The sequence below is a fragment of the Erythrolamprus reginae genome, chromosome 2, assembly GCF_031021105.1.
Source record: "Erythrolamprus reginae isolate rEryReg1 chromosome 2, rEryReg1.hap1, whole genome shotgun sequence".
NCBI lineage: Eukaryota > Metazoa > Chordata > Lepidosauria > Squamata > Dipsadidae > Erythrolamprus > Erythrolamprus reginae.
Genome location: NC_091951.1, coordinates 329758088 through 329783237, shown reverse-complemented (window position 1 = coordinate 329783237; position 25150 = coordinate 329758088). Strand labels below are relative to the sequence as shown.

General features: G+C 42.6%; 1 protein-coding gene across 1 annotated transcript in view; it reads right to left on the bottom strand.

Annotated features, from left to right (window-relative positions):
- Positions 1–25150, bottom strand: part of TTC33 (tetratricopeptide repeat domain 33) — a 64425-nt gene that overhangs the window by 14419 nt on the left and 24856 nt on the right. The window contains exons 3-4 of the mRNA XM_070743408.1: positions 15787–15868; positions 7945–8076 (exon numbers count right to left, since the gene is read on the bottom strand). Coding sequence (XP_070599509.1) covers positions 7945–8076; positions 15787–15868 — 214 coding nt within the window. The remainder of the gene's footprint in view (positions 1–7944; positions 8077–15786; positions 15869–25150) is intronic.

The following is a 25150-nucleotide window of genomic DNA, read 5'->3' as shown; positions in this document are numbered from 1 at the left end:
GCCAGTCGAGGGGTGACACGGAGCTGGGTCCAGGAGATTGTCAACGCCTCCTTGGGGAGGGGGTCCTTTCCGCCACTTTATAAGGAGGGCGGTTGTGCGCCCCCCTCCTCAAGAAGCCTTCCCTGGACCCAGCCGTGCTTAATAACTACCGTCCAGTCTCCAACCTTCCCTTCATGGGGAAGGTTGTCGAGAAGGTGGTGGCACTTCAACTCCAGCGGTCCTTGGATGAAGCCGATTATCTAGGTCCTCAGCAGTCTGGATTCAGGCCCGGCTACAGCACGGAAACTGCTTTGGTCGCGTTGATGGATGATCCCTGGCGGGCCCGGGACAGGGGCTTGTCCTCTGTCCTGGTGCTCCTTGACCTCTCAGCGGCTTTCGATACCATCGACCATGGTATCCTTCTGCGCCCGGCTGGAGGGGTTGGGAGTGGGAGGCACTGTTCTTCAGTGGTTCTCCTCCTACCTCTCCGGTCGGTCGCAGTCGGTGTTAGTGGGGGGTCAGAGGTCGACCCCGAGGTTTCTCCCTTGTGGGGTGCCTCAGGGGTCGGTCCTCTCCCCCCTGCTATTTAATATCTACATGAAACGCTGGGTGAGATCATCCAAGGGCATGGGGTGAGGTATCATCAATATGCCGATGATACCCAGTTGTACATCTCCACCCCATGTCCAGTCAACGAAGCAGTGGAAGTGATGTGCCGGTGCCTGGAGGCTGTTGGGGCCTGGGGGTGTCAACAAACTCAAACTCAACCCAGACAAGACGGAGTGTGGCTGTGGGTCTTGCCTCCCAAGGACAATTCTATCTGTCCGTCCATTACCCTGGGGGGGGAATTATTGACCCCCTCAGAGAGGGTCCGCAACTTGGGCGTCCTCCTCGATCCACAGCTCACATTAGAAAAACACCTTTCAGCTGTGGCGAGGGGGGCGTTTGCCCAGGTTCGCCTGGTGCGCCAGTTGCGGCCCTATTTGGGACCGGGAGTCATTGCTCACAGTCACTCATGCCCTCATCACCTCGAGGCTCGACTACTGTAACGCTCTCTACATGGGGCTACCCTTTGAAAAGTGTTCGGAAACTTCAGATCGTGCAGAATGCAGCTGCGAGAGCAATTATGGGCTTCTCCAAGTATGCCCATATCACTCCAACACTCCGCAGTCTGCATTGGCTGCCGATCAGTTTCCGGTCACAATTCAAAGTGTTGGTTATGACCTATAAAGCCCTTCATGGCACCGGACCAGAATATCTTCGGGACCGCCTCCTGCCGCACGAATCCCAGCGAACCGGTTAGGTCCCACAGAGTTGGCCTTCTCCGGGTCCCGTCGACTAAACAATGTCGTCTGGCGGGACCCAGGGGAAGAGCCTTCTCTGTGGGGGCCCCGACCCCTCTGGAACCAGCTCCCCCCTGAGATTAGGATTGCCCCCACCCTCCCTGCCTTTCGTAAACTCCTTAAGACCCACCTTTGCCGTCAGGCATGGGGGAACTAAAACACCTCCCCCTTGCCCATGTTGTTTTGTTGATTGAGTGACTGTGTGCCTGTTTTTTATATATACTGTTTTTTTTATGAGATTATTAATTTCAATTGGAATCTGGATGGGTGGGCATTGGATTTGGTATTGTGTACTGTACTGTTTTTTATTATTGTTGTGAGCCGCCCCGAGTTTGCGGAGAGGGGCGGCATATAAATCCAATAAATCCAATAAATCCAATCCAATCCAATTAGCAGCTGGATGAGGAGGACGAGAAGCCGCTGCAGCCACCCCCAATCCCCCCCCTTCCTGGGTGCCTTCCAAAGGCCCCTGGAAAAAGGCAGGAGGTAGCAACAAGGCGCGAGGACAAGCAGGCAGCTTGGCGGAGGGGAAGCGCTGAGGGGCTCTCCTCCTTCCCCACCCCCGCGCTTCTCTCCCGCCCTGGCTTTTGCTTCGCCCGCAGATTTCCCCGCAGTTCAAAAGGAGGCAAGAGGTGGCCTGGATGAAATTGCGGGGAAATCATGGGGCGAAGCGAAAGCCAGGGCGGGAGAGAAGCGCGGGGGTGGGGAAGGAGGAGAGCCCCTCAGCGCTTCCCCTCCGCCAAGCTGCCTGCTTGTCCTCGCGCCTCGTTGCTACCTCATGCTGCTCCCACCATGGCTGCGTGCGGTTCCGGTGCCCCTGGCTGAAGGTCGTCCTGTGGCTGGTCTTTGGCTTTACGGTTGCTTTCTGGTTCCCTCTCCTCCCTCCGCCTGTGTCTACCGCCAGCGCCTCATTCCTCGGAGCTGCCGCTTCCTTCCAGGCAGCCCAGCCACGCTGCCGTAGAAAGTGCAGAGGTTATTGCCGCCACCTCTGCCTCCACTCAGGGAGCCACCGTGGTTGAGCTGAGGGAGAGGAAAAGGCGCGGTAACCACGGTGGCTCCCTGAGTGGAGGCAGAAGCGGTGGCAATAACCTCTGTGCTTTCTACGGCAGCGTGGCTGAGCTGGATGGAGGGAAGCGGCAGCTCCCAATCGAGGAACCCACGGCAACGGGCGACGGCTTGGTGGGAGGCGACGGCGGGAGACACAGGCGGTGGGAGGAGAGGGAACCAGGAAGCGACTGTGAAGCCCAAGACCATCCACAGGATGACACTCAGGCAGGGGCGCCGGCAGCGCCCCGCCCAGCTTGAGCTTCTCGCGGCACACCTGGCCATGTCTCGCGGCACACCGGTTGGGAAACGCTGTTCTAGTCGACCCCCCTGCTTAGGCAGGAAACCCTACACTACTTCAGACAGATGGTTATCCAACATCTTCTTAAAAACTTACAGTGTTGAGGCATTCACAACTTCTGGAGGTGAGCTGTTCCACGGATTAATTGTTCTAACTGTCAGGAAATTTCTCCTTGGTTCTAAGTCACTTCTCTCCTTGTTTGTTGACATATATGCCTTATATATTTGTTGACATATATACCATGTTTTCCCAAAAATAAGACATCTCTTGATAATAAGCCCAATTGGACTTTTCAGTGCATGGCAATAAGGCCAAGCCCTTATTTCAGGGTTCAAAAAAAATAAGGGCCTTATTTTTAGGAAAACATGGTATATGTGTCTGTGCCCAGAGTTACTTGTTTGATATGGGTGGCCATACAAATTAAATGAATGAAGAAATGGATAAATGAATGCAATCTAGACTCTGATACTTTTATTTATTTATTTATTTATTCATTCATTCATTTATTAGATTTGTATGCCGCCCCTCTCCGCAGACTTGGGGCGCCTAACAACAGTGGTAAAAACAACATGTGACAATCCAATGCACAGCTAAAAACCCTTATTTTAAGAACCAATCATACATACAAGCATACCATACATAAATTGTAGAAGCCTAGGGGGAAAGAATATCTCAGTTCCCCCATGCCTGACGACAGAGGTGGGTTTTAAGGAGCTTATGAAAGGCAAGAAGGGTGGGGGCTATTCTAATCTCTGGGGGGAGTTGGTTCCAGAGGGCCGGGGCAGCCACAGAGAAGGCTCTTCCCTGAGTCCCGCCAAACGACATTGTTTAGTTGACGGGTCCCGGAGAAGACCCACTCTGTGGGACCTAACTGGTCGCTGGGATTCGTGCGGCAGAAGGCGGTCACGGAGATATTCTGGTCCGGTGCCATGAAGGGCTTTATAGGTAATAACCAACACTTTGAATTGTGTCCGGAAACTGATCGGCAACCAATGCAGACTGCGGAGTGTTGGTGTAACATGGGCATATTTGGAAAAGCCCATGATTGCTCTTGCAGCTGCATTCTGCACGATCTGAAGTTTATACCAATTTCTCTTGTGCCAGAGATGCCTGGATGAATAGATTGCGAAACTTTTTGCCCATGTGTAGCTTTTAAATTCTATAGCAGGCTGTCAAACTTGTGGCCCACAGGCTGGATGTACAGTGATACCACATCTTACAAACGCCTCGTCATACAAACTTTTCGAGATACAAACCCGGGGTTTAAGATTTTTTTGCCTCTTCTTACAAACTATTTTCACCTTACAAACCCACCGCTGCCGCTGGGATGCCTCGCCTCCGGACTTCCATTGTAAGTGAAGCACCTGTTTTTGTGCTGCTGGGATTCCCCTGAGGCTCCCCTCCATGGGAAACCCCACCTCCGGACTTCCGTGTTTTTGTGATGCTGCAGGGGAATCCCAGCAGCGCAAAAACGGGTGCTTCGCTGTCGAGGGGAGCCTCAGTGAAATCGGAGCATTGCAAAAACACAGAGGTCCGGAGGTGGGGTTTCGAGGACTTCAGTGTTTTTGCAATGCTGCAATTTCACTGATGCTCCCTTCGCTGGGAAACCCCACCTCTGGACATCCGTTGCCAGTGAAGCGCTCATTTTTGCTGGGATTTTCCTGCTGGGATTCCCCTGCAGCATTGCAAAAACATAGAAGTCTGGAGGTGGGGTTTCCCATGGAGGGGAGCCTCATGGGAATCCCAGCAGTGCAAAAACGGGTGCTTCGACTGGCAAAAGGGGTGAATTTTGGGCTTGCACGCATTAATCGCTTTTCCATTGATTCCTATGGGAAACATTGTTTCATCTTACAAACTTTTCACCTTAAGAACCTTGTCCCGGAACCAATTAAGTTTGTAAGACAAGGTATCACTGTATTATGCACTGGCTACTCTCATGCCCAGTTTAACAAAGGGGGCAAAAAGTCCCAGTGATGCCGCTATGATGACATGAGTTTGACACCTCTGCTCGAGAATGCAAAATCTACTATAGCTGCTAAATGCATTTCCTCAATTCACCACCATTATCAAAACCCCTGTCTTCAAAGATCACATCAATACCGAAAGATCCTTGCCAAATATAAACACACTGTGGATTTACTAATGCAGCAATACTTACAGGAAATAAGGCAGCAATTTTCATAAACAATAAAAAAAAAACACCTCAATCTCTCTCTTCATATTGACATTACCAGAAATTCAAATAACTTCTTACAAACACACTAACAGAGATTACATATCTGACTATATATATGAAGACGGGCGGTATTGCTACTTGAAAGCATGGGAGTAATTGAAATATCCCATTGCTTCATTTCATGTGAAGAAAATTCCCTATTTTAAAGGCTTCAGCAGAAAAGGGCATGGTGTTTTCCACACAAAGTCACAATGAAACTTTTACAAAAGTTGCAATGGAAACTTTTCTAGAGCAAGAAAAAGGAAGATGCCAGAAGGATATACAGTAACACCTCGTCTTACGAACCTAATTGGTTCCCGGGGAAGGTTTGTAAGACGAAAAGTTTGTAAGACGAAGCATTGTTTCCCATAGGAAAAAATGTAAAATCAATTAATCCGTGCAACGAAACCCCCCCCCCCCCCCCCGCAAAAACCCGCTGCCACCAAGCTGTCACCTTTTGAAACAGCCGGGGGGCTTCTCAGCATCCTCCTGAACCCAAACGCCAAACCCAAACTTCCGGGTTCAGCGTTCGGGAGGCCGCTGAGAAGCCCCGCCGCTCGGCTGTCACCTTTTAAAACAGCCAGGGGGCTTCTCAGCGGCCTCCCGAATGCCGAACCCGGAAGTTCGGGTTTGGCGTTCGGGTTCAGGAGGATGCTGAGAAGCCCCCCGGCTGTTTCAAAAAGCGACAGCCGGGCGGCGTAGCTTCTCGGCGGTGGCGGCGGCGGGTTCATAAGAAGGAAAACGTTCGTAAGAAGAGGCAAAAAATTTCTGAACCCCGGGTTCATATCTCGGGTTGTTCGTAAGATGAAGGGTTTGTATCATGAGGTACCACTGTATTTGGAGGAAAACACAGTGTAAAGAAATGACCCCCACCCCCAGAAGCAGGGGTCTCCAATCTTGGCAACCTTAAGAATTGTGGGCTTCAATTCCCAGAGTTCCTGGCTGAGAAACTCTGGGAATTGAAGTCCAAAAGTCTTAAAATTGCCAAGGTTGGAGATCCCTGATGTGGAGGATACTACCAAAGTAATTCAATATATGTTTATTAAACTGTCAGGGTTATTCAGGATATAATTAGGAATAGATGCAAGAATAATTGCAAATTAATTGAATTTTTGATTGTTCAAAGTTTGTACTGAAAAAAGTTTAATCCAAATGTGTTTGTTTATAGCTTCTTTCCTGTTCAGGTCAAAATTAACATTTAAATGCAGAAAGCATTGGTAACTTGATGATACATTTGTGAAATAATTGATCATTTCTCCACATCAGAAGAAATGTTTTATTTCATTAAAGAAATAAAAAGAAAAGGTAGCAAATCAACATAAGAATGGTGGAAGGTCTTAAGTATAAAACGTATCAGGAAAGACTTAATGAACTCAATCTGTATAGTCTGGAGGACAGAAGGAAAAGGGGGGACATGATCGAAACATTTAAATATGTTAAAGGGTTAAATAGGGTTCAGGAGGGAAGTGTTTTTAATAGGAAAGTTAACACAAGAACAAGGGGACACAATCTGAAGTTAGTTGGGGGAAAGATCAAAGGCAACATGAGAAAATATTATTTTACTGAAAGAGTAGTAGATCCTTGGAACAAACTTCCAGCAGACGTGGTTGGTAAATCCACAGTAACCGAATTTAAACATGCCTGGGATAAACATAGATCCATTGTAAGATAAAATACAGGAAATAGTATAAGGGCAGACTAGATGGACCATGAGGTCTTTTTCTGCCGTCAGACTTCTATGTTTCTATGTTTCTATGTTTCTATAAGCAACCTTGAAATATCTGCCTTTCCATTTCTCACAGGAATGTTTGTCAGACTAACCAGGAGTGAGAGGGTGCGTACTTGTATCGTCAGTGAAAAATCATGTCTTATGTTTTTTCTTGTATGACTGAACTATGAAGCAGAATCCTTCGCAACATCCTGGTCTTCCAGAATGGATGCTTTGGGTGGTCCAGAAATTAAAAGCAATTTCTGGAAGGCAGGAAGTTTGAAAACTCTAATGTTAAATTAAAGAGTAAATTAGCAACCATTTGGGATGGATTCAAAGTGAATAAATCCTAGGATTAACAACCAAATTCCTAATATAATTGGGTCACAGTCCAGCTGGAATCCTGCTTGCACAGTCTCTTTCACAATCAAGCTAGATTAAGAAAAACTTCCAGGAAATCTTACAAGAGTTGAAAACTAAAGTGAAACATCGCAGATTAATTAACGGGGTGGGTTTTAGCTATTGTGTGTTCTGTCGAGCTCTCTGGTAGAATCCTCCCGAAAATGCACAGATACAATTTCAGACACACACATGTTTGAAAATTCAAAACAATGTTCTTTATACCAAAAATGCAAATAAACGAAGCACTCTTTTTGTATAGCAAAGAGCACTCGTCTCCAAACAAACTGGTAATTTGTACAAGTCCCTTATCAGTTCTGTGATACTTAGCTTGCAGCTGTGAGGCAATTCACAGTCCTTCTTCTTTCACAAAGTGAAACACCCTTTGCTCTGGTTTAGTTTCAGGGGGGGGGGGGAATCAGCACACAAAGGTCAAAGTCAGCAAAGCAGGCACGAAACACAAGGATCAGATAATCCTCCACAATGGCCAAACCCACAGGCTGCTATTTATAGCAGCCACCACTAATTACCACAGCCCCACCCAACCACAGGTGGCCTCATTTTCTTTGATAATAATCTCTCAGTTGTTGTTGCCTATGCATCGCTCTCCGCATGCGTGGCTGTATCATTAACTCTTGTTCCGAATCCAAGGAGGAGCTAGATAATTGATCTCCTTCTGAGCTGTCTGCCACACTCTCCTCCTCCCTGTCACTCATGTCTTCTTGGTCAGAGGATTCCACCGGGAGCAAAACAGGCCTGCAGCATGTGGATGTCTCCCCCACATCCACAGTCCTTGGGGCAGGAGCTGGGCCAGAGCTAACCACAACATTGTGGGGGGCAATATGTTGACTCTGTCTCTTCTACAGAAATTTGTGTAACTTCCTGAAGCAGTGGTTTTTGCACAGGTGTATAAAGGGTTGTCAAAAGTACTACCAAATTCTGTGTTTATACTTACCAATGTGATTTCTCCTAATCCAAGCTGGGCCCGCCCCAGTGTTTGCCATGCTTCCCAAGAACGGGGATCTCTTTGGACAGCCATTTCTGATGCCTGCACTGCAGGAAACATTTCATGCAGAGACATCAGAACCTAAATAGAAAGGGGAGAGAGAAAAAACCTTAACTCCAAACATTGGTTTTCTTCTTTTATTTATTCAAATTTCAAAGCTTCCCAATAATTTTGGATGAGTTACATTTTTTAAAAAAATGAAAAAGAAAATGGTCAACCAGAAAAATGTATCTTGTACAGCAGATTAATAGAATGACCTAAAATTCTAGGTGAAAAAATAGCAAGAAAAATTACAGGGGACCCTGAGATTATTTTAAGATCCATAAAATCAAAAACTGTCAATTTAAATCTGAATTTTAAAATATATGTAACAAAAGTAACACTTAAGGAATATAGTGCACCATAGTGTTTTATAGCACAGGTCACCAACCTGTGGTCCGTGATCCATTGGTGGTCCATGAGAAAATGTTAGTGGTCCATGGAGAAATCTTGGCCTCTGAGCCAGATATGGATGAGAACAATTAATCCAGTCCAGGAAGAAGAAAGAAGAGGAAAGGAAATGGGGGAAGGGAAGAGGGGAGGGGAGGGGAGGAGAGAGGAGAGGATGGAGGGGATGGACTGCAGCTACAGCTCTGGAATATGGGACTGACTTTCCCAACAACATCAGCAAGCACCATCAAATAAGCTTCAATCATTTTGTGATAATTACACTACCTTTAATAATTTTGTTACAATTAAACAACCTTTAAAGATTTTGTTATAAGACTTTACAATTTTGTTATAATTAAATAAGCAATTACAATTTTGTTATGTTAAATAGGTGCATTTCATATTAATAATATGGAAGTTCTCTGATCATTATTTTACAAATGTATTTATCTCTTTTTTAAAAAATTATATTAGTAGTCGGACTTAAAATTATGAATTAGGGTCCGTGGGATTTAAAATTATGACCTTGGTGGTCCCTGAGGTCCAAAAGGTTGGGGATTCCAGCTTTAGAGCACTCTCTCAGTTTACAATGTCACATATTTCCCCCACAAACTGGATCCTCATTACAGTGTTCCCTCGATTTTTGCGGGGGATGCGTTCCGAGACCGCCTGCGAAAGTCAAATTTCCGCGAAGTAGAGATGCGGAAGTAAATACACTATTTTTGGCTATGAACAGTATCACAAGCCTTCCCTTAACACTTTAAACCCCTAAATTGCAATTTTCCATTCCCTTAGCAACCATTTAGATTATTACTCACCATGTTTATTTATTAAAGTTTATTTTAAAAAAATATTTATTAAAGGCGGACGAAAGTTTGGTGATGTCATATGACGTCATCAGGCGAGAAAAACCGTGGTATAGGAGAAAAAACAGCGAAGTATTTTTTAATTAATATTTTTGAAAAACCGTGGTATAGACTTTTCGCGAAGTTCGAACCTGCGAAAATCGAGGGAACACTGTATACTGACTGCGGAAGAATGGAAGGCTGAATCAACTTGGAATTGGTCAGGAATGGGCACAGTCAGTCTGCAATACTTACTACGTTCTAACCACTGTGCACCACTGTTCCTGATGCTTCACCTTTTTAAAAGTGAGCTCTATTAAGAGCAAAATATAATCATCATCATAATGATCATCATAATGATGATGATGACCATCATCACCATCATCATAGCCATTGTCTTTCCACTGCTGGATGAAGGCCTTTTCCCCATGTTCCCAACCAATATGGTTCCGAGCCTTCCTCCCCCTCCAGTTGGAGCCTCAATACTTGCTGATGTTGTCAATCCATCTTGTTTCATGGACCCTTTTTATCAAGTGGATCCATTCTATGACTGTCTTGGTCCACCTGCCTTCAGTTCTTCTTGCCTATTTCTATTTTGTTTACTCTCTTGTTGAAAAGTGTTGATGATATTGAAAAGTGTTCGGAAACTTCAGATCGTGCAGAACGCTGCCGCGAGAGCCATTGTGGGGCTTCCCAGATTCGCCCACATTTCTACAACACTCTGTGGCCTACATTGGCTGCCGATCAGTTTACGGTCACAATTCAAAGTGTTGGTTATGACCTTTAAAGCCCTACATGGCATTGGACTAGAGTACCTCCGGAACCGCCTGCTACCGCACAAATCCCAGCAACCGATAAGGTCCCACAGAGTTGGTCTTCTCCGGGTCCGGTCGACTAAACAATGTCGTTTGGCGGACCCCAGGGGAAGAGCCTTCTCTGTGGCGGCCCCAGCCCTCTGGAATCAACTCCCCCCGGAGATTAGAACTGCCCCCACCCTCCTTGTCTTTCGTAAACTACTCAAGACCCACCTATATCGCCAGGCATGGGGGAGCTGAGACACCTTCCCCCAGGCTTTTTTATATTTTATGTTTGGTATGTATGTGTTGTTTGTTTTTAAATATGATAGGGTTTTATATGCTTCTTTTAATATTAGATTTGTTTCGCTGTAACATTGTTTTTATTATTGTTGTGAGTCGCCCCGAGTCTTCGGAGAGGGGCGGCATACAAATCTAATAAATAATAATAATAATAATAATAATAATAATAATAATAATAATAATAATAATTATTATTATTATTATTATTATTATTATTATTATATACTTTCCATTTGTTCTCTTAATTCGTGTGCAGGTCTTTCTATTGGTCCATCTGCCTTCAGTTCTTCTTGCCTATTTCCATTTTGTTTACTCTCTTGATGATGTTGTATACGTTCCGTTTGTTCTCTTAATTCATGTGCAAGTCTTTCTATCTTGCCTTTGCGCCACATGTAAACACTCATGGCCCTGCCACAGCCAGCGAGGGAGTTGCGAGAGGGGGAGGAGCGGGAAGGGAAGCCTCGTCCGGGGATGGCCATGTTCCTCAACCAGTGCCAGAGAATCAGCCATGGCTGCTTCTCGATTCACGCCATCGCCCTTACATTCTCCAGCTAGGGGAGGGAGGGGAGGGGGAAGCCCGCCAGTGATGGGACAGGGAGCCACAGCATGGGACCTAAAGAACTGCATGTGGCTCTGGAGCTGCAGACTGCTGACCCCTACTCTAGTGCCACTGCTGAAAAACCCTCGCAACTAAAAGATGCCTAGGTTGGAAAGTGCAATTCTACTTAACCCTGTCTTAAAATTTATGAAACAAAACAATAGTAACTGCTTTCATTCTAAATACTGAATTTGTACATTTTTGGTCAAGAAATCTATCAGCATTGTGCAGACAATACAACAATCATACTACCAGAAGTTTGTCCCAGTGCTAGGGCATTTCATCCTTGGCTCTAGAAACACCATTTTTTTAGTTTCATGGAAATAGCCAACAAAAGTAACATAAGTGATTTCAAATACAGTATGTGTCAATTTTGAATTGTAAAATACACTCAGCTTTCAAATTATGACCGTTAGCACCTGGCAAGATCCATTTCCAACTTATTCAAAAGTATATCAATCCATCAGCTATCAATATTTCTTATTTCTATTTTTAAAAAAGGACCACCACCACCCCAAAAAAAACAGGGGGGAAAGAAAAAAGAATCAGATGCAAATCCTGTTCTCATCTCACCCAAAAATCAAATAGAAAAATCTGGACATCTGCTTGGAATACTTGAGGCTTGCAAAGCATGTGTCTTGGCAGATCTAATCTCTCCTGAGTCATTAATGTGTATTAATTTTATCATGGGAACAAATGGGAACAATTACAGGATGCTGCTGATTGTAAAAATGCGATGTGGGAAGCTCCTTCCGGTCCTTATTTGTACATCATCCAGATCAGAACAATAAATCCGAATTGCCCTGCTATGCAATGTACCCACGATGGAAATTACGAACAGCGTCTGTAATAATAAACCCTCTTTCTGGTCCTTCACCTTTCGTTGCAGGTTGTTTGCTCCGTGGCACAGATGCTTCTGTTGACACAGAGTGTTTCAATTTCATCTTTCACACAACAGCTGGCGGATTTAAGGCTGCCCACTAATGAGAGACAACTCGCTTAGTTCACTATTTGACTTTTTATAGTACTACTGTATTCACCTGAGAGCCTACCCCAGTATGAAGGAAAAAAGCCATTGCATAATTCCTCTGAAGGATATGCAAATATACAGTATACAAGCATTATTAAAAACACCCTAACATTATGGCCAACTTAAAAGTTTCTATGAGTCATTTACAGAGCACTTATCAAAGGAGGGAGAATCCAAGTGTCTTTAAAAAAATAAAATAAAAATTTAACAAAAATAACACACGGGTCAGGCACGGTGTGATTAGAAAGATAGAACAGTCACGTAGAATGCACCATATGCCTGTTTGGACTGCAGCCATAAGCATCGTAATTTAAACAAGGACTGGCTTTTGATGTTCCAAAGCAACAATTTATTTATTTACTTATTTATTTATTATAGAGGTATTATAGGTATTATAGGGGTAGTGATTTCTGACAGTCTCAAAATGGGTGAGCAGTGTGGTCGAGCGGGCTACAAGAATGGTGGAAGGTCTTAAGCATAAAACGTATCAGGAAAGACTTAATGAACTCAATCTGTATAGTCTGGAGGACAGAAGGAAAAGGGGGGACATGATCGAAATATTTAAATATGTCAAAGGGTTACATAAGGTTCAGGAGGGAAGTGTTTTTAATAAGAAAGTGAACACAAGAACAAGGGGACACAATCTGAAGTTAGTTGGGGGAAAGATCAAAAGCAACGTGAGAAAATATTATTTTACTGAAAGAGTAGTAGATGCTTGGAACAAACTTCCAGCAGACGTGGTTGGTAAATCCACAGTAACTGAATTTAAACATGCCTGGGATAAACATATATCCATTGTAAGATAAAATACAGGAAATAGTATAAGGGCAGACTAGATGGATCATGAGGTCTTTCTCTGCCGTCAGTCTTCTATGTTTCTATGCTTCTAAACAGAGACGAGCTTTTGATGTTCCAAAGCAACAATTTATTTATTTACTTATTTATTTATTATGGAGATTTATATGCCGCCCAACTCCTTAAAGACTCTGGGCAGCTAACATCAATATAAAAAAAAACCCAATAAAACAATTTTTAAAAACCCTTAATTTTAGGGAAGAAAGACGATTTAGTCATGATAGAATGTAGATAGCAAAGAATGAATTAAAGGAATGCTTATTAATGAAAGGTGAAGTATATCTAATTTGATTAAAATGAATTTATTTGCTATTAATATTTTTTTTGAACTAACATAATTTAATATTAATAATTAATAATAGATTACTACAATGGAATGGTAATTATAATGAAAGGATATACAATGGTACCTCTACTTAAGAACTTAATTTGTTCCGTGACCAGGTTCTTAAGTAGAAACGTTCTTAAGCAGAAGCCATTTTTCCCATAGGAATCAATGTAAAAGCAAATAATGCGTGCAAACCCATTTTATTCTCACTTTATTCTCCAGGGCACCGGAGGGCCGAACGAGGAACAACGGCTGGAAGCTGACCAAGGAGAGATTTAACCTGGAAATAAGGAAGAACTTCCTGACGGTCAGAACGATCAACCAGTGGAACAACCTACCAGCAGATGTTGTGAACTCCAATACTCTGGACATTTTAAAGAGGAAATTGGACTGCCATTTGGCTGGGATGCTAGAGGGTTCCTGCTTAGGCAGGGGGGTGGACTTGATGACCCGCATGGTCCCTTCCAACTCTAACGATAGATAGATAGATAGACAGACAGACAGACAGACAGACAGAGACAGACAGACAGACAGACAGACAGACAAATAAATAGTCTCCAAACACTTTTCAAGGGTAGTCCTTGAATGTGGAGTCAACACGAATCCTTCTACTGCTTTAGAACAGCATTCACAAAGCTATAAATGGATACATAAGTACAGGTAGTCCTTGACTTACAACAGTTCATTTAGTCACTGTTCAAAATCACAACAGCACTGAAAAATGTGGACTTGGAAAGATGTCTCAAAGCAAATCACCTTCCCACTGTTTTTCCTTTGGAAGCAGGGCACAATTCGTTCATAACTGGATCCAATGCTACAGATGAGAAGAAAAGGAGGGACTGACCTAAGACCAGATGTTTGGGCAACAGTTTCTCCCAGTCTGGTACTTTCTACAGGTTATACTATGCTTCTTTTCAAGGACTTTGGCCTTTACTAATTTGAAGCCATGAAGGATACTCATGTTCCCCCTCACGTTGGTTATGACCTATAAAGCCCTACATGGCATAGGACAAGATTATCTCCGAGACCGCCTTCTGCCGCACAAATCCCAGCAACCGGTGAGGTCCCACAGAGTTGGTCTCCTTAGGGTCCCGTCGACCAAACGATGTCGGCTGGCGGGACCTAAGGGAAGAGCCTTCTCTGTGGGAGCCCTGGCCCTCTGGAATCAGCTCCCCCCAGAGATTCATACTGCCCCCACCCTCTTTGCCTTCCGAAAAAGTTTAAAAACTCATCTTTGCCGCCAGGCCTGGGGTTCCTTAGACCTTCCCCACTGACTGATGAATGCTTAGTTTGACTTCTGAATGAATGATATTGATAGTTTTTAATTAGAATTTTAATTGTTTTTTAAGTTATACAGTGTTCCCTCGATTTTCGCGGGGGATGCATTCCGAGACCACCCGCGAAAGTTGAATTTCCGCGAAGTAGAGATGCGGAAGTAAATACACTATTTTTGGCTATGAACAGTATCACAAGCCTTCCCTTAGCACTTTAAACCCCTAAATTGCAATTTCCCATTCCCTTAGCAACCATTTAGATTATTACTCACCATGTTTCTTTATTAAAGTTTATTTAAAAAAATATTTATTAAAGGTGGACGAAAGTTTGGTGATGACATATGACGTCATTGGGCAGGAAAAACCGTGGTATAGGGAAAAAACCGCAAAGTATTTTTTAATCAATATTTTTGAAAAACTGTGGTATATATAGACTTTTCGCGAAGTTCGAACCCGCGAAAATCGAGGGAACACTGTAATTGGATTGTTATTATTGTTTCCTGGTTTTCTGTACATGCTGTGAGCCTCCCCGAGTCCTCGGAGAGGGGCGGCATATAAATCCAATTAATTAATTAAATAAATAATTAAATAAACAAACAAACAAATTTCTTCATTAGATGGGAAGCAATTCTTTCTATACTTGGGAGACTAATGCTAGGGACCCAGGAGTAGGGAACGTTGGCTCCTCTATGACTTGTGGACTTCAACTCCCAGAATTCCCGAGCTAGCATGATTGGCTCAGGAATTCTGGGAGTTGAAGTCTACAAGTCATAGAAGAACCAACGTTCCCTACCCCTGTGCTAGTCTATACACATGCCTATACAGTCTTTTATCAATATTTTAAATAAAATCAATTTAACCTTGTGGCTCTTGCTCTTGGATACAAGTGGGTAGTGATTTCTTGTAACCTGCTGGCTTTGGAACTAATAAATGATTATTTGGATCTTCTGCAGTTGGTACTTTCTGGGTGAGTTTCCAACTTTAGCAACAAGACTTGAACTTTCCATTTGTTGAGGGCATGTACATGGCCAAATAGCTATGCAAGATGAAGTCCAATACATTTAAAAGACAGCAGGTTGGGAGTTAATGATCCAACAGCTAGGCTTTTCCTTATGAAGCTGTAAGATAACACCTCCTAAATCTGTATCTATATGATTTGAGTGAATTACCCATAGTTGTAAATAGTTTCAGCTTGCACACAGTTAGCAGAAAATATAACATAGTAAGGATATACATTTTGTTTCAGACTGTAATTATTACTAATTTTAGGAGAAAAGATAAGAAAGACACCAAATAGCATTTGCTTCTATTACAAAGAAATGGTCCAAGTATTACCTGTGATTTCATCTCATACAGAGTGGCATCTTCAGGGGTTAACTGAAGTGCTTCGTCCCATTTGTGAAGAGCTTCCTGGTACCTGCAAGTGGTAAGAAGTAATTTATTCTTAATCAATGTAAGAATATTTTAAAGGTTGGCATCTTGATCATTGTGCCAAATGTGTTTTTAACAGTGCTGCATTTGTGGCGATATAAAGCAAGAGCAAAGTCCTTGACCTCGGAAAAAAAAACCCTAGACACACATACAGCCTGGGAGAAACCCCACTTAGCAGTAGTGACTGCGAAAGAGATCTTGGAGTCTTGGTGGATAATCAACTAAACATGAGCCAGCAATGTGCAGCAGCTGCCAAAAAAGCCAACACTATCCTAAGCTGCATCAACAGGGGGATACACTCCAAGACCAGGGAAGTATTAATACCACTCTACTACGCCCTGGTCAGACCACACCTGGAGTACTGCGTTCAGTTCTGGTCACCACACTTCAAAAGAGACATTGAAACTCTGGAGAAGGTGCAGAAAAGAGCAACCAAAATGATTAGGGGACTTGAAACCAAGACTTACGAAGAGAGATTGCAGGAACTGGGCATGGATAGCCTAGGGAAAAGGAGGGGCAGAGGGGACATGATCGCTGTATACAGGTATATGAGGGGTTGCCACAGAGAGGAGGGAGCCACTCTATTCTCCAGAGCACCAGAGGGCCGGACGGGGAACAATGGCTGGAAGCTGACCAAGGAGAGATTCAACCTAGAAGTAAGGAAGAACTTCCTGACGGTCAGAGCGATCAACCAGTGGAACAACATGCCTGCGGAGGTTGTGAACTCCCCAACTCTGGACATTTTCAAGAGGAGATTGGACTGCCATTTGGCTGGGGTGCTCTAGGATTCCTGCTCAGGCAGGGGGTTGGACTTGATGACTTGCATGGTCCCTTTCAACTCTATCAATCAATCAATCAATCAATCAATCAATCAATCAATCAATCAATAAATAAATGTTTCTCAACCTTGGCACCTTTAAGATGCTTGGATTTCAATTCCTAGTCAGTTCGGGGAATTCTGGGAATTAAACATCCTAAAGTTACTAAGGCAGAGGAACACTGTCATAAAGAGTACAGATTTGCTGCATAAATTCATCAATAGATGCTTATTTCTCCACTGCCATTCTTATCACAAACCAACGCTTGCTCTAGAGCTGAAATGAAATCAGATGTTTTTTGCAGCATGCCCCAAGGATCTAAAGCAGTGATGGCGAACCTATGGCACGTGTGCCACAGGTGGCACTTGGAGCCATATTTGCTGGCATGTGAGCTGTTGCCCTAGCTTAGCTCCAACATCCATGTGTGTGCTGGTCAGCAGATATTTGGCTCATACAGAGGCTCTGGGAGGGCGTTTTTGGCTTCCAGAGAGCCTCTGGGGGATGGGAGATGTTAGTACAAGGCACATGGTTGTTAGGGATTGCCATTGTAAACTGCATATTGTACACTTGTACTAAACTTGTACTTACAGAGTTAATGTGCACTCAAAGAGTTAACTTGTACTTGAAGACTTAATATTCAAGGCTGTTTCCTCACTTCCTCATTGAAGCTATAAAAGCTCATTATTCTGCTCAGTCACTTCCTTTACTTTTGCCTGAGAAAGGGGAGTTGTGTTTAAGCTTTGTGCTTGTATAAGCTTCGTGCTTATTATCTATACAGTGGTACCTCAAGATACGAACCCCTCGTCTTACGAACAACCCGAGATACGAACCCGGGGTTCAGAAAATTTTTGCCTCTTCTTACGAACTTTTTTCGTCTTGCGAACGCCAAACCCGAACTTCCAGGTTCGGCGTTCGGGAGGCTGCTGGGAAGCCCCCTGGCTGTTTTAAAAGGTGACAGCCAGGCTGCGCGGCTTCCCAGCAGCCTCCTGAACCCCGAACCCGGAAGTTCGGCAAAAGTTCGGGGTTCGTGAGGCTACTGGGAAGCCACGCAGCCCGGCTGTCACCTTTTACAACAGCCGGGGGGCTTCTCGGCAGCCTCCTGAACGCCGAACCCGGAAGTTCGGGTTTGGCGTTCGGCGTTTGGGAGGCTGCTGAGAAGCCCCCGGGCTGTTTTAAAAGGTGACAGCCGGGCGGCAGCGTTTGTTTGCGGGTGGTTTTTTTTTGGCACGGATTAATTGACTTTACATTGTTTCCCATGGGAAACAATGTTTCGTCTTACGAACCTTTCGTCTTACGAACCTCCCCCGGGAACCAATTAGGTTCGTAAGACGAGGTATGACTGTATTGTATTTTGCTTTGTGCTTCTATCTTGTAATTGCTCAGTGCTTATTATTCTGTATTTGCTTCATACTTATTCTGGATTGTTTATATTTTGTTTATATGTAAATAATACTTATTTAACTAAGTCTGTGTCTTGGCTTTATCACACATCCACGCTCTGTTAAAATTCTCTGCTCGGTGTTGTCGAAGGTTTCATAGCTTAGCTAACCGAGACAAGCCAACAGGAGAGGGTGTTTTTTACCCTGCCCCAGCTCCAAGGAAGCATTGGGGGGCAAAACATGAGCCTACTGGGTCCACCAGAAGTTGGGAAAAAGGCAGTTTCTGGCCTCCAGGGGGTGTGGGAAGCTGTTTTCACCCTCCCAAGGCACTGAATTATGGATATGGGCACTCGCGCATGCACGATAACACATGTCATAGAAACATAGAAACATAGAAGTCTGACGGCAGAAAAAGACCTCATGGCCCATCGAGTCTGCCCTTATACTATTTTCTGTATTTTATCTTAGGATGGATATATGTTTATCCCAGGCATGTTTAAATTCAGTTACTGTGGATTTATCTACCACGTCTGCTGGAAGTTTGTTCCAAGGATCTACTACTCTTTCAGTAAAATAATATTTTCTCATGTTGCTCTTGATCTTTCCCCCAACTAACTTCAGATTGTGTCCCCTTGTTCTTGCTTTTTTGGCACCTGTCATCACTGATCTAAAGCCTTAGAAGCATATTAGATGTATGGTCAATTCACGGATGCCAAGTGTATCGGTGGTTATTGAAACAGATGTCCATGTGCCGCCTCTATGTTGGTTGAGGCAGGCAGGATCCCCTGGAGTACCATTTGTTGGGGGTCAGGGGAAAGGGAAGATTTTGCCTTCTCTTTCTGCTCAAGATCCCCATGGAAAATTGATGGGCCACTGTGTGACGCAAAATGCTGAACTCGATAGGCTTTGGCCTGATTCAGCATGGCTCTTCTTATGTTCTTATGTCTATATCATAGAAACATAGAAACATAGAAGTCTGACGGCAGAAAAAGACCTCATGGTCCATCTAGTCTGCCCTTATACTATTTTCTGTATTTTATCTTAGGATGGATATATGTTTATCCCAGGCATGTTTAAATTCAGTTACTGTGGATTTATGTATACGTACAGCCAATATATGCACTATACTTTTGTTTATCCCAAAGATTTAGTTTTTCCTAACTTGGGAGAAAATTAACAAAGAAAATATTCATTTAACATGCAGTTAATCTGAAGCTAAGCATTTACATGTTCAGAGCCATAAGTGTGCACCTGTATGATAACTGTCATAAAGAGAAGAATCCGGTGAGATGAATAGCTTTACTGTAGACTGTGAGTTCTCTACTCAAAAGGTACAAGAACTAGTAGGATCTGCACATGGGAAAATATGTTGTCCAGGAAAATAATAATTCAACGAAATTCCCTAGCTTCAAGTCATAACATTAAACAGAAGACTTAGCATTCTTCAAAACTTGGCAACAAACATATGCTTCTATAATGCTGCATTATCTGTAAATTTTGAAAGAAAGCCTCAGAACTTTCTGCTGCAGTAGTGTAAATCAAATTAATTTATAGTACCATCTTAACATTCTGAGAACATCATTTATTTTAAAAGAAACCGCTAACATGAGAAATGACACATTTCAATAATAATAGTATCTTTTGAAATGGGTTTCCTGTTTTTTTAAAAGAAGTTTATTTTTAATAAGCAATGTAACATTTTTAGTCTTAACTATCTGCTTATCTTACATGAGCTGTGTTAAATGTCTAAATGTGATCTCAGTCATTTTTTTGAAAATACAAATACTGTGCATAGGACCCAAGGGAAATACTGTACTTAAAAAAAAAAAGATAAATCAGCATAGATAATGTTTCATGTTTCACTCAAAGTATCTGAGGGCCCAAAAAAAAGGAAATAATGAAAGTGTTAAGCTCAATAGCTGAAAAAAACCATTACTTTGGAGTTAAAGTAACAGTTAAGCCTTCTGGAGTTTATACTGTCAGCAAAATATAGAAAGCAGGATCATCTTCTCTGGAGAGAAAAATATATTTCTCCATGTGCAAAATATGGTTTTTTTTTAATTTTTTATTGATTTTTCATTAAACAAACAACACGAACAACATTTAACATTTAAAGGAGCTACAATTGCTCCACTAGTCATAGAAGTCTAACTAATACAAAAAAAACTCTAACTATAGTCAGATCCATACAGAAAAACAATTAATAATATTCTATAATCTATATTTCCATTTTGATATTATAATTCATTTAAAGTTAAATTCATTTAAATATGTTCAATGAGCCATTTTAAAAAATTATCAGGGGAAAAACATTCATGAATATTTTGCATGTTGATCTGTGGACGGAATCAACAGACTAGAACAGTGAGGGCGGACTTTTTTTTTGCTTGGGTGCAAAAAGTGCGTGTACACATGTAATGGTGCGATGGCATGTGCCCAAACCCATAATGCAATGGCCTTTCCTCGTGTAAGCACACATAACCTCCGCACATTGTTTCCAGTTGGCTTCTTGGGTTGTTTTTCTCCATCCACAAGCTCTGGAGGCTCTCCTGAAGCCTGGGGAGGGTGAAAAACAGTCCAAAGTGTGAAAACAGCTTCTCCTATGCCCTCCAGAAGGCCAAAAATCAGCTGGTTAGTTTGCACAGGGGTACTGGAGTTAACATAGGACAAAGCCTCGAATGCCCTCAGATATGGCTCCGTGTGCCACATGTGACATAGAAACATAGAAACATAGAAGACTGATGGCAGAAAAAGACCTCCTGGTCCATCTAGTCTGTCCTTATACTATTTTCGGTATTTTATCTGTGTTTATCCCAGGCATAGAAACATAGAAACATAGAAGACTGACGGCAGAAAAAGACCCCATGGTCCATCTAGTCTGCCCTTTTACTATTTCCTGTATTTTATCTTACAATGGATATATGTTTATCCCAGGCATGTTTAAATTCGGTTACTGTGGATTTACCAACCACGTCTGCTGGAAGTTTGTTCCAAGGATCTACTACTCTTTCAGTAAAATAATATTTTCTCATGTTGCTTTTGATCTTTCCCCCAACTAACTTCAGATTGGGTCCCCTTATTCTTGTGTTCACTTTCCTATTAAAAACACTTCCCTCCTGGACCTTATTTAACCCTTTAACATATTTAAATGTTTCGATCATGTCCCCCCTTTTCCTTCTGTCCTCCAGACTATACAGATTGAGTTCATTAAGTCTTTCTTGATAAGTTTTATGCTTAAGACCTTCCACCATTCTTGTAGCCCGTCTTTGGACCCGTTCAATTTTGTCAATATCTTTTTGTAGATGAGGTCTCCAGAACTGAACACAGTATTCCAAATGTGGTCTCACCAGCATTCTATATAGCGGGATCATAATCTCCCTCTCCCTGCTTGTTATACATCTAGCTATGCAGCCAAGCATCCTACTTGCTTTCCCTACCGCCTGTGCCATAGATTCGCCATCAGTGGACTAGAAGCTCATCAGCCTTTCCCAGTTGTCACTCAAAAATGAGTTGAACTTGGAAATCACAAAAATTCTTAACCAGCATGGGTGCTGCTCTCCATAAATAATAATAATAATAATAATAATAATAATAATAATAATAATAATTATTATTATTATTATTATTATTAATAATAATAATAATAATATTTGTATGCCGTCCCCCTCTGTAGACTCGGGGCGGCTTACAGCAACGATAAAAACAATATATAATGACAAATCTAATAGTTAGAATCTAAAATAACAATAATAAATTTAAAAAGTCTAAAAAACATGAAACCCCAATATATAAAAACATACGTACAGTCATATCATACACAAAAAACTACATAGGCAGGGGGAGATGTTGTAAATATTGTATGGAGGGTTCCAAATGAAGGTAAACTGATCTAGATCCTCAAAATCTAAAAGCAAAGACCTCAATCAGTGCAAAGAGAAAGCATAAAATATTTCCCCGCTTTTTGCAATCTCTTCAATTTTTTTTCTTGGCTCTTCTTACTGAGCCAGCGCAGCCCAGCCTAAGCTGTGGACACAGTGTTTAGACTGCCAAAACATGTAGTAGTAGTTCTGGTTTATACTGTGTTCCTGCACGAAATGCTAACAAATCATTAAGTTTGTTCTCAAGCCCTTCTGTACATTTTTCATCTGGGTATTTTGTATGCACTCCAACAAAACATCCAGATGGGGAAAGGATCTGTGATGCACATTAAGGTAGGGCGCTTAGTTTAAAACAGATGCTAGGCACTTGAATTATGTCATTTGAGATAAGTGTTAGTCACAATTAATACAAAACAAATAGTCCTCGACTCTATTACTCGTCAAGTTGAGCAGCAGGTACTTTACATCGAAAGAGATCACTTATGGAACCTGAATGAGCAGATTGGAACAAATCTTCCTACAGAAAGTCTATCTATGTGGTTAAGAGCTGACATTATGATGCTCAAGGTTCTAGGACCATCACACAGGAAACAGCAGGACTGGTTTGATGAAAATGATGAAGAAACATAGAAACATAGAAACATAGAAGACTGACGGCAGAAAAAGGCCACATGGTCCATCTAGTCTGCCCTTATACTATTTCCTGTATTTTACCTTACAATGGATATATGTTTATCCCAGGCATGTTTAAATTCAGTTACTGTGGATTTATCTACCACGTCTGCTGGAAGTTTGTTCCAAGGATCTACTACTCTTTCAGTAAAATAATATTTTCTCATGTTGCTTTTGATCTTTCCCCCAACTAACTTCAGATTGTGTCCCCTTCTTCTTGTGATCACTTTCCTATTAAAAACACTTCCCTCCTGAACCTTATTTAACCCTTTAACATATTTAAATGTTTCCATCATGTCCCTCCTTTTCCTTCTGTCCTCCAGACTATACAGATTGAGTTCATGAAGTCTTTCCTGATACGTTTTATGCTTAAGACCTTCCACCATTCTTGTAGCCCGTCTTTGGACCCGTTCAATTTTGTCAATATCTTTTTGTAGGTGAGGTCTCCAGAACTGAACACAGTATTCCAAATGTGGTCTCACCAGCGCTCTATATAAGGGGATCACAATCTCCCTCTTCCTGCTTGTTATACCTCTAGCTATGCAGCCAAGCATCCTACTTGCTTTTCCTACTGCCCTAGATCAAGGCCCTACTTGCTGAAAAGCCCTGCCTTCACCGTGCTCATCAGAACGACCCGTCATCAACAGCTAAGAAAAATACCTTCAACAACACTACCTCTAAATCCTTCTGAACTTTTTGCTAACTCAGAATTGCCAATGCAATACTCAGATTGAGGATTCATACAGAGCAAGCTTCGCAAGATGCAGGACTCCTGTTTGAGTACCAATGCAGATGAAATTCAAAAGTTTGCTGATAGAAACGATTCTATGAAGCCCCCAGATCTGTTTATGGACTTCAGCCATCAGGGAGCTCAGGGATATAGCTGGTGCAACTCTCATCACTGAGAAGACCCTGATTCTACAGCCTTGGGCCGAGCACTTCCAATCTGCATTGAACTGCCCATTTTCCATAAACAATGAGGCGATCGACAGAATGCCCCAGATGGATATCAACCACAGTTTGGACTCCCCACCATCAAAGACTGAAACCCTACAGCCATCAACCAGCTGTCCAGTGGCAAGGCCCCAGATCTGATGCGATACCAGCAGAAATCTATAAGGATGGTGGTGCAGTGCTTGTCAACAAACTCACTCAGCTGCTCCAGCCTTTCTGGAATCAAGAAACCATTCCTCAGGAACTGAAAGATGCATCATAGAAACATAGAAGACTGACGGCAGAAAAAGACCTCATGGTCCATCTAGTCTGCCCTTATACTATTTCCCGTATTTTATCTTAGAATGGATCTATGTTTATCCCAGGTATGTTTAAATTCAGTTACTGTGGATTTACCAACCACGTCTGCTAGAAATTTGTTCCAAGGATCTACTACTCTTTCAGTAAAATAATATTTTCTCATGTTGCTTTTGATCTTTCTCCCAACTAACTTCAGATTGTGTCCCCTTGTTCTTGTGTTCACTTTCCTATTAAAAACACTTCCCTCCTGGACCTTATTTAACCCTTTGACATATTTAAATGTTTCCATTTAAATATGTCAAAGGTGTATGCATCCCTCATACACCTCTACGACCATCACTCTAGTCCATCGCATCCCTAAACAACTCCTTTATGGTGATCACCTGGGGGACAAAGCAATACAAAGAGACATTGAAAGCCTCCTTCAAGTCCCTCAATATCTATACCACCTCCTGAGAAACCCTGGCGCAAGATTGACCAAGATGGTGCATGCTGATCCACCAAGGCTGCCAGACATCTGAGGCCAGAAGACCATTCATAGTAGAAGGGAAGCGCGCATTTTGCAAAGCCAGAGCTGCAAATGCTGCGACAATGTGGCAGAACATTTTGTGCTCATATAGGCCTCACTATAGGCCTCAGACACCTGAGGACACATTCCGTACAGCCCACAACCCATTTGATGTCAAGGTCCTATTCGAACATGATGGACGAACATTATTATGATGCTACGTAACCATTACCATTATGGAAATGCATTGCTTATCTGTATATATAAAAGCCAAATACTATTAATTCATCACAAAATATCCAGAACTGTAAAGCCTACAAACTTGAAACTTGGCACATACGTTCCTCTTGGCTTCTAGATGCTTCCTAATAAAAGGATTTTTCAAAATGACCATAAGATCATTAGTATTTCTTATATTATTATTGACACGATCTGATGCTTCATCTTCGCTAAACTGAGCATGGGTGAGGCGTGACGTCTCCAGCCTGTGGGCTGGGAGTTTAGACATTCTACTTCCCCTCCCCACCTGAAAAGCACTCTGTTCCAACTGCCAGTTGCTTTCTATTAACACGCTCTAGTGCTAAGGAGTTACACATGCTATATAAATTTTCAAGCTTTAAGTGTCAATGTACAAGCCGGGTCACATAGTTTTGTAGTGAAGCACGAGTATCCAGCTACTAGTCTGGACTGACATTGCTGCTTTGCTGGTAACATCAAGGATGTTACATAGGGAAAGATTTGGTAGGGAAGATTTGCCTA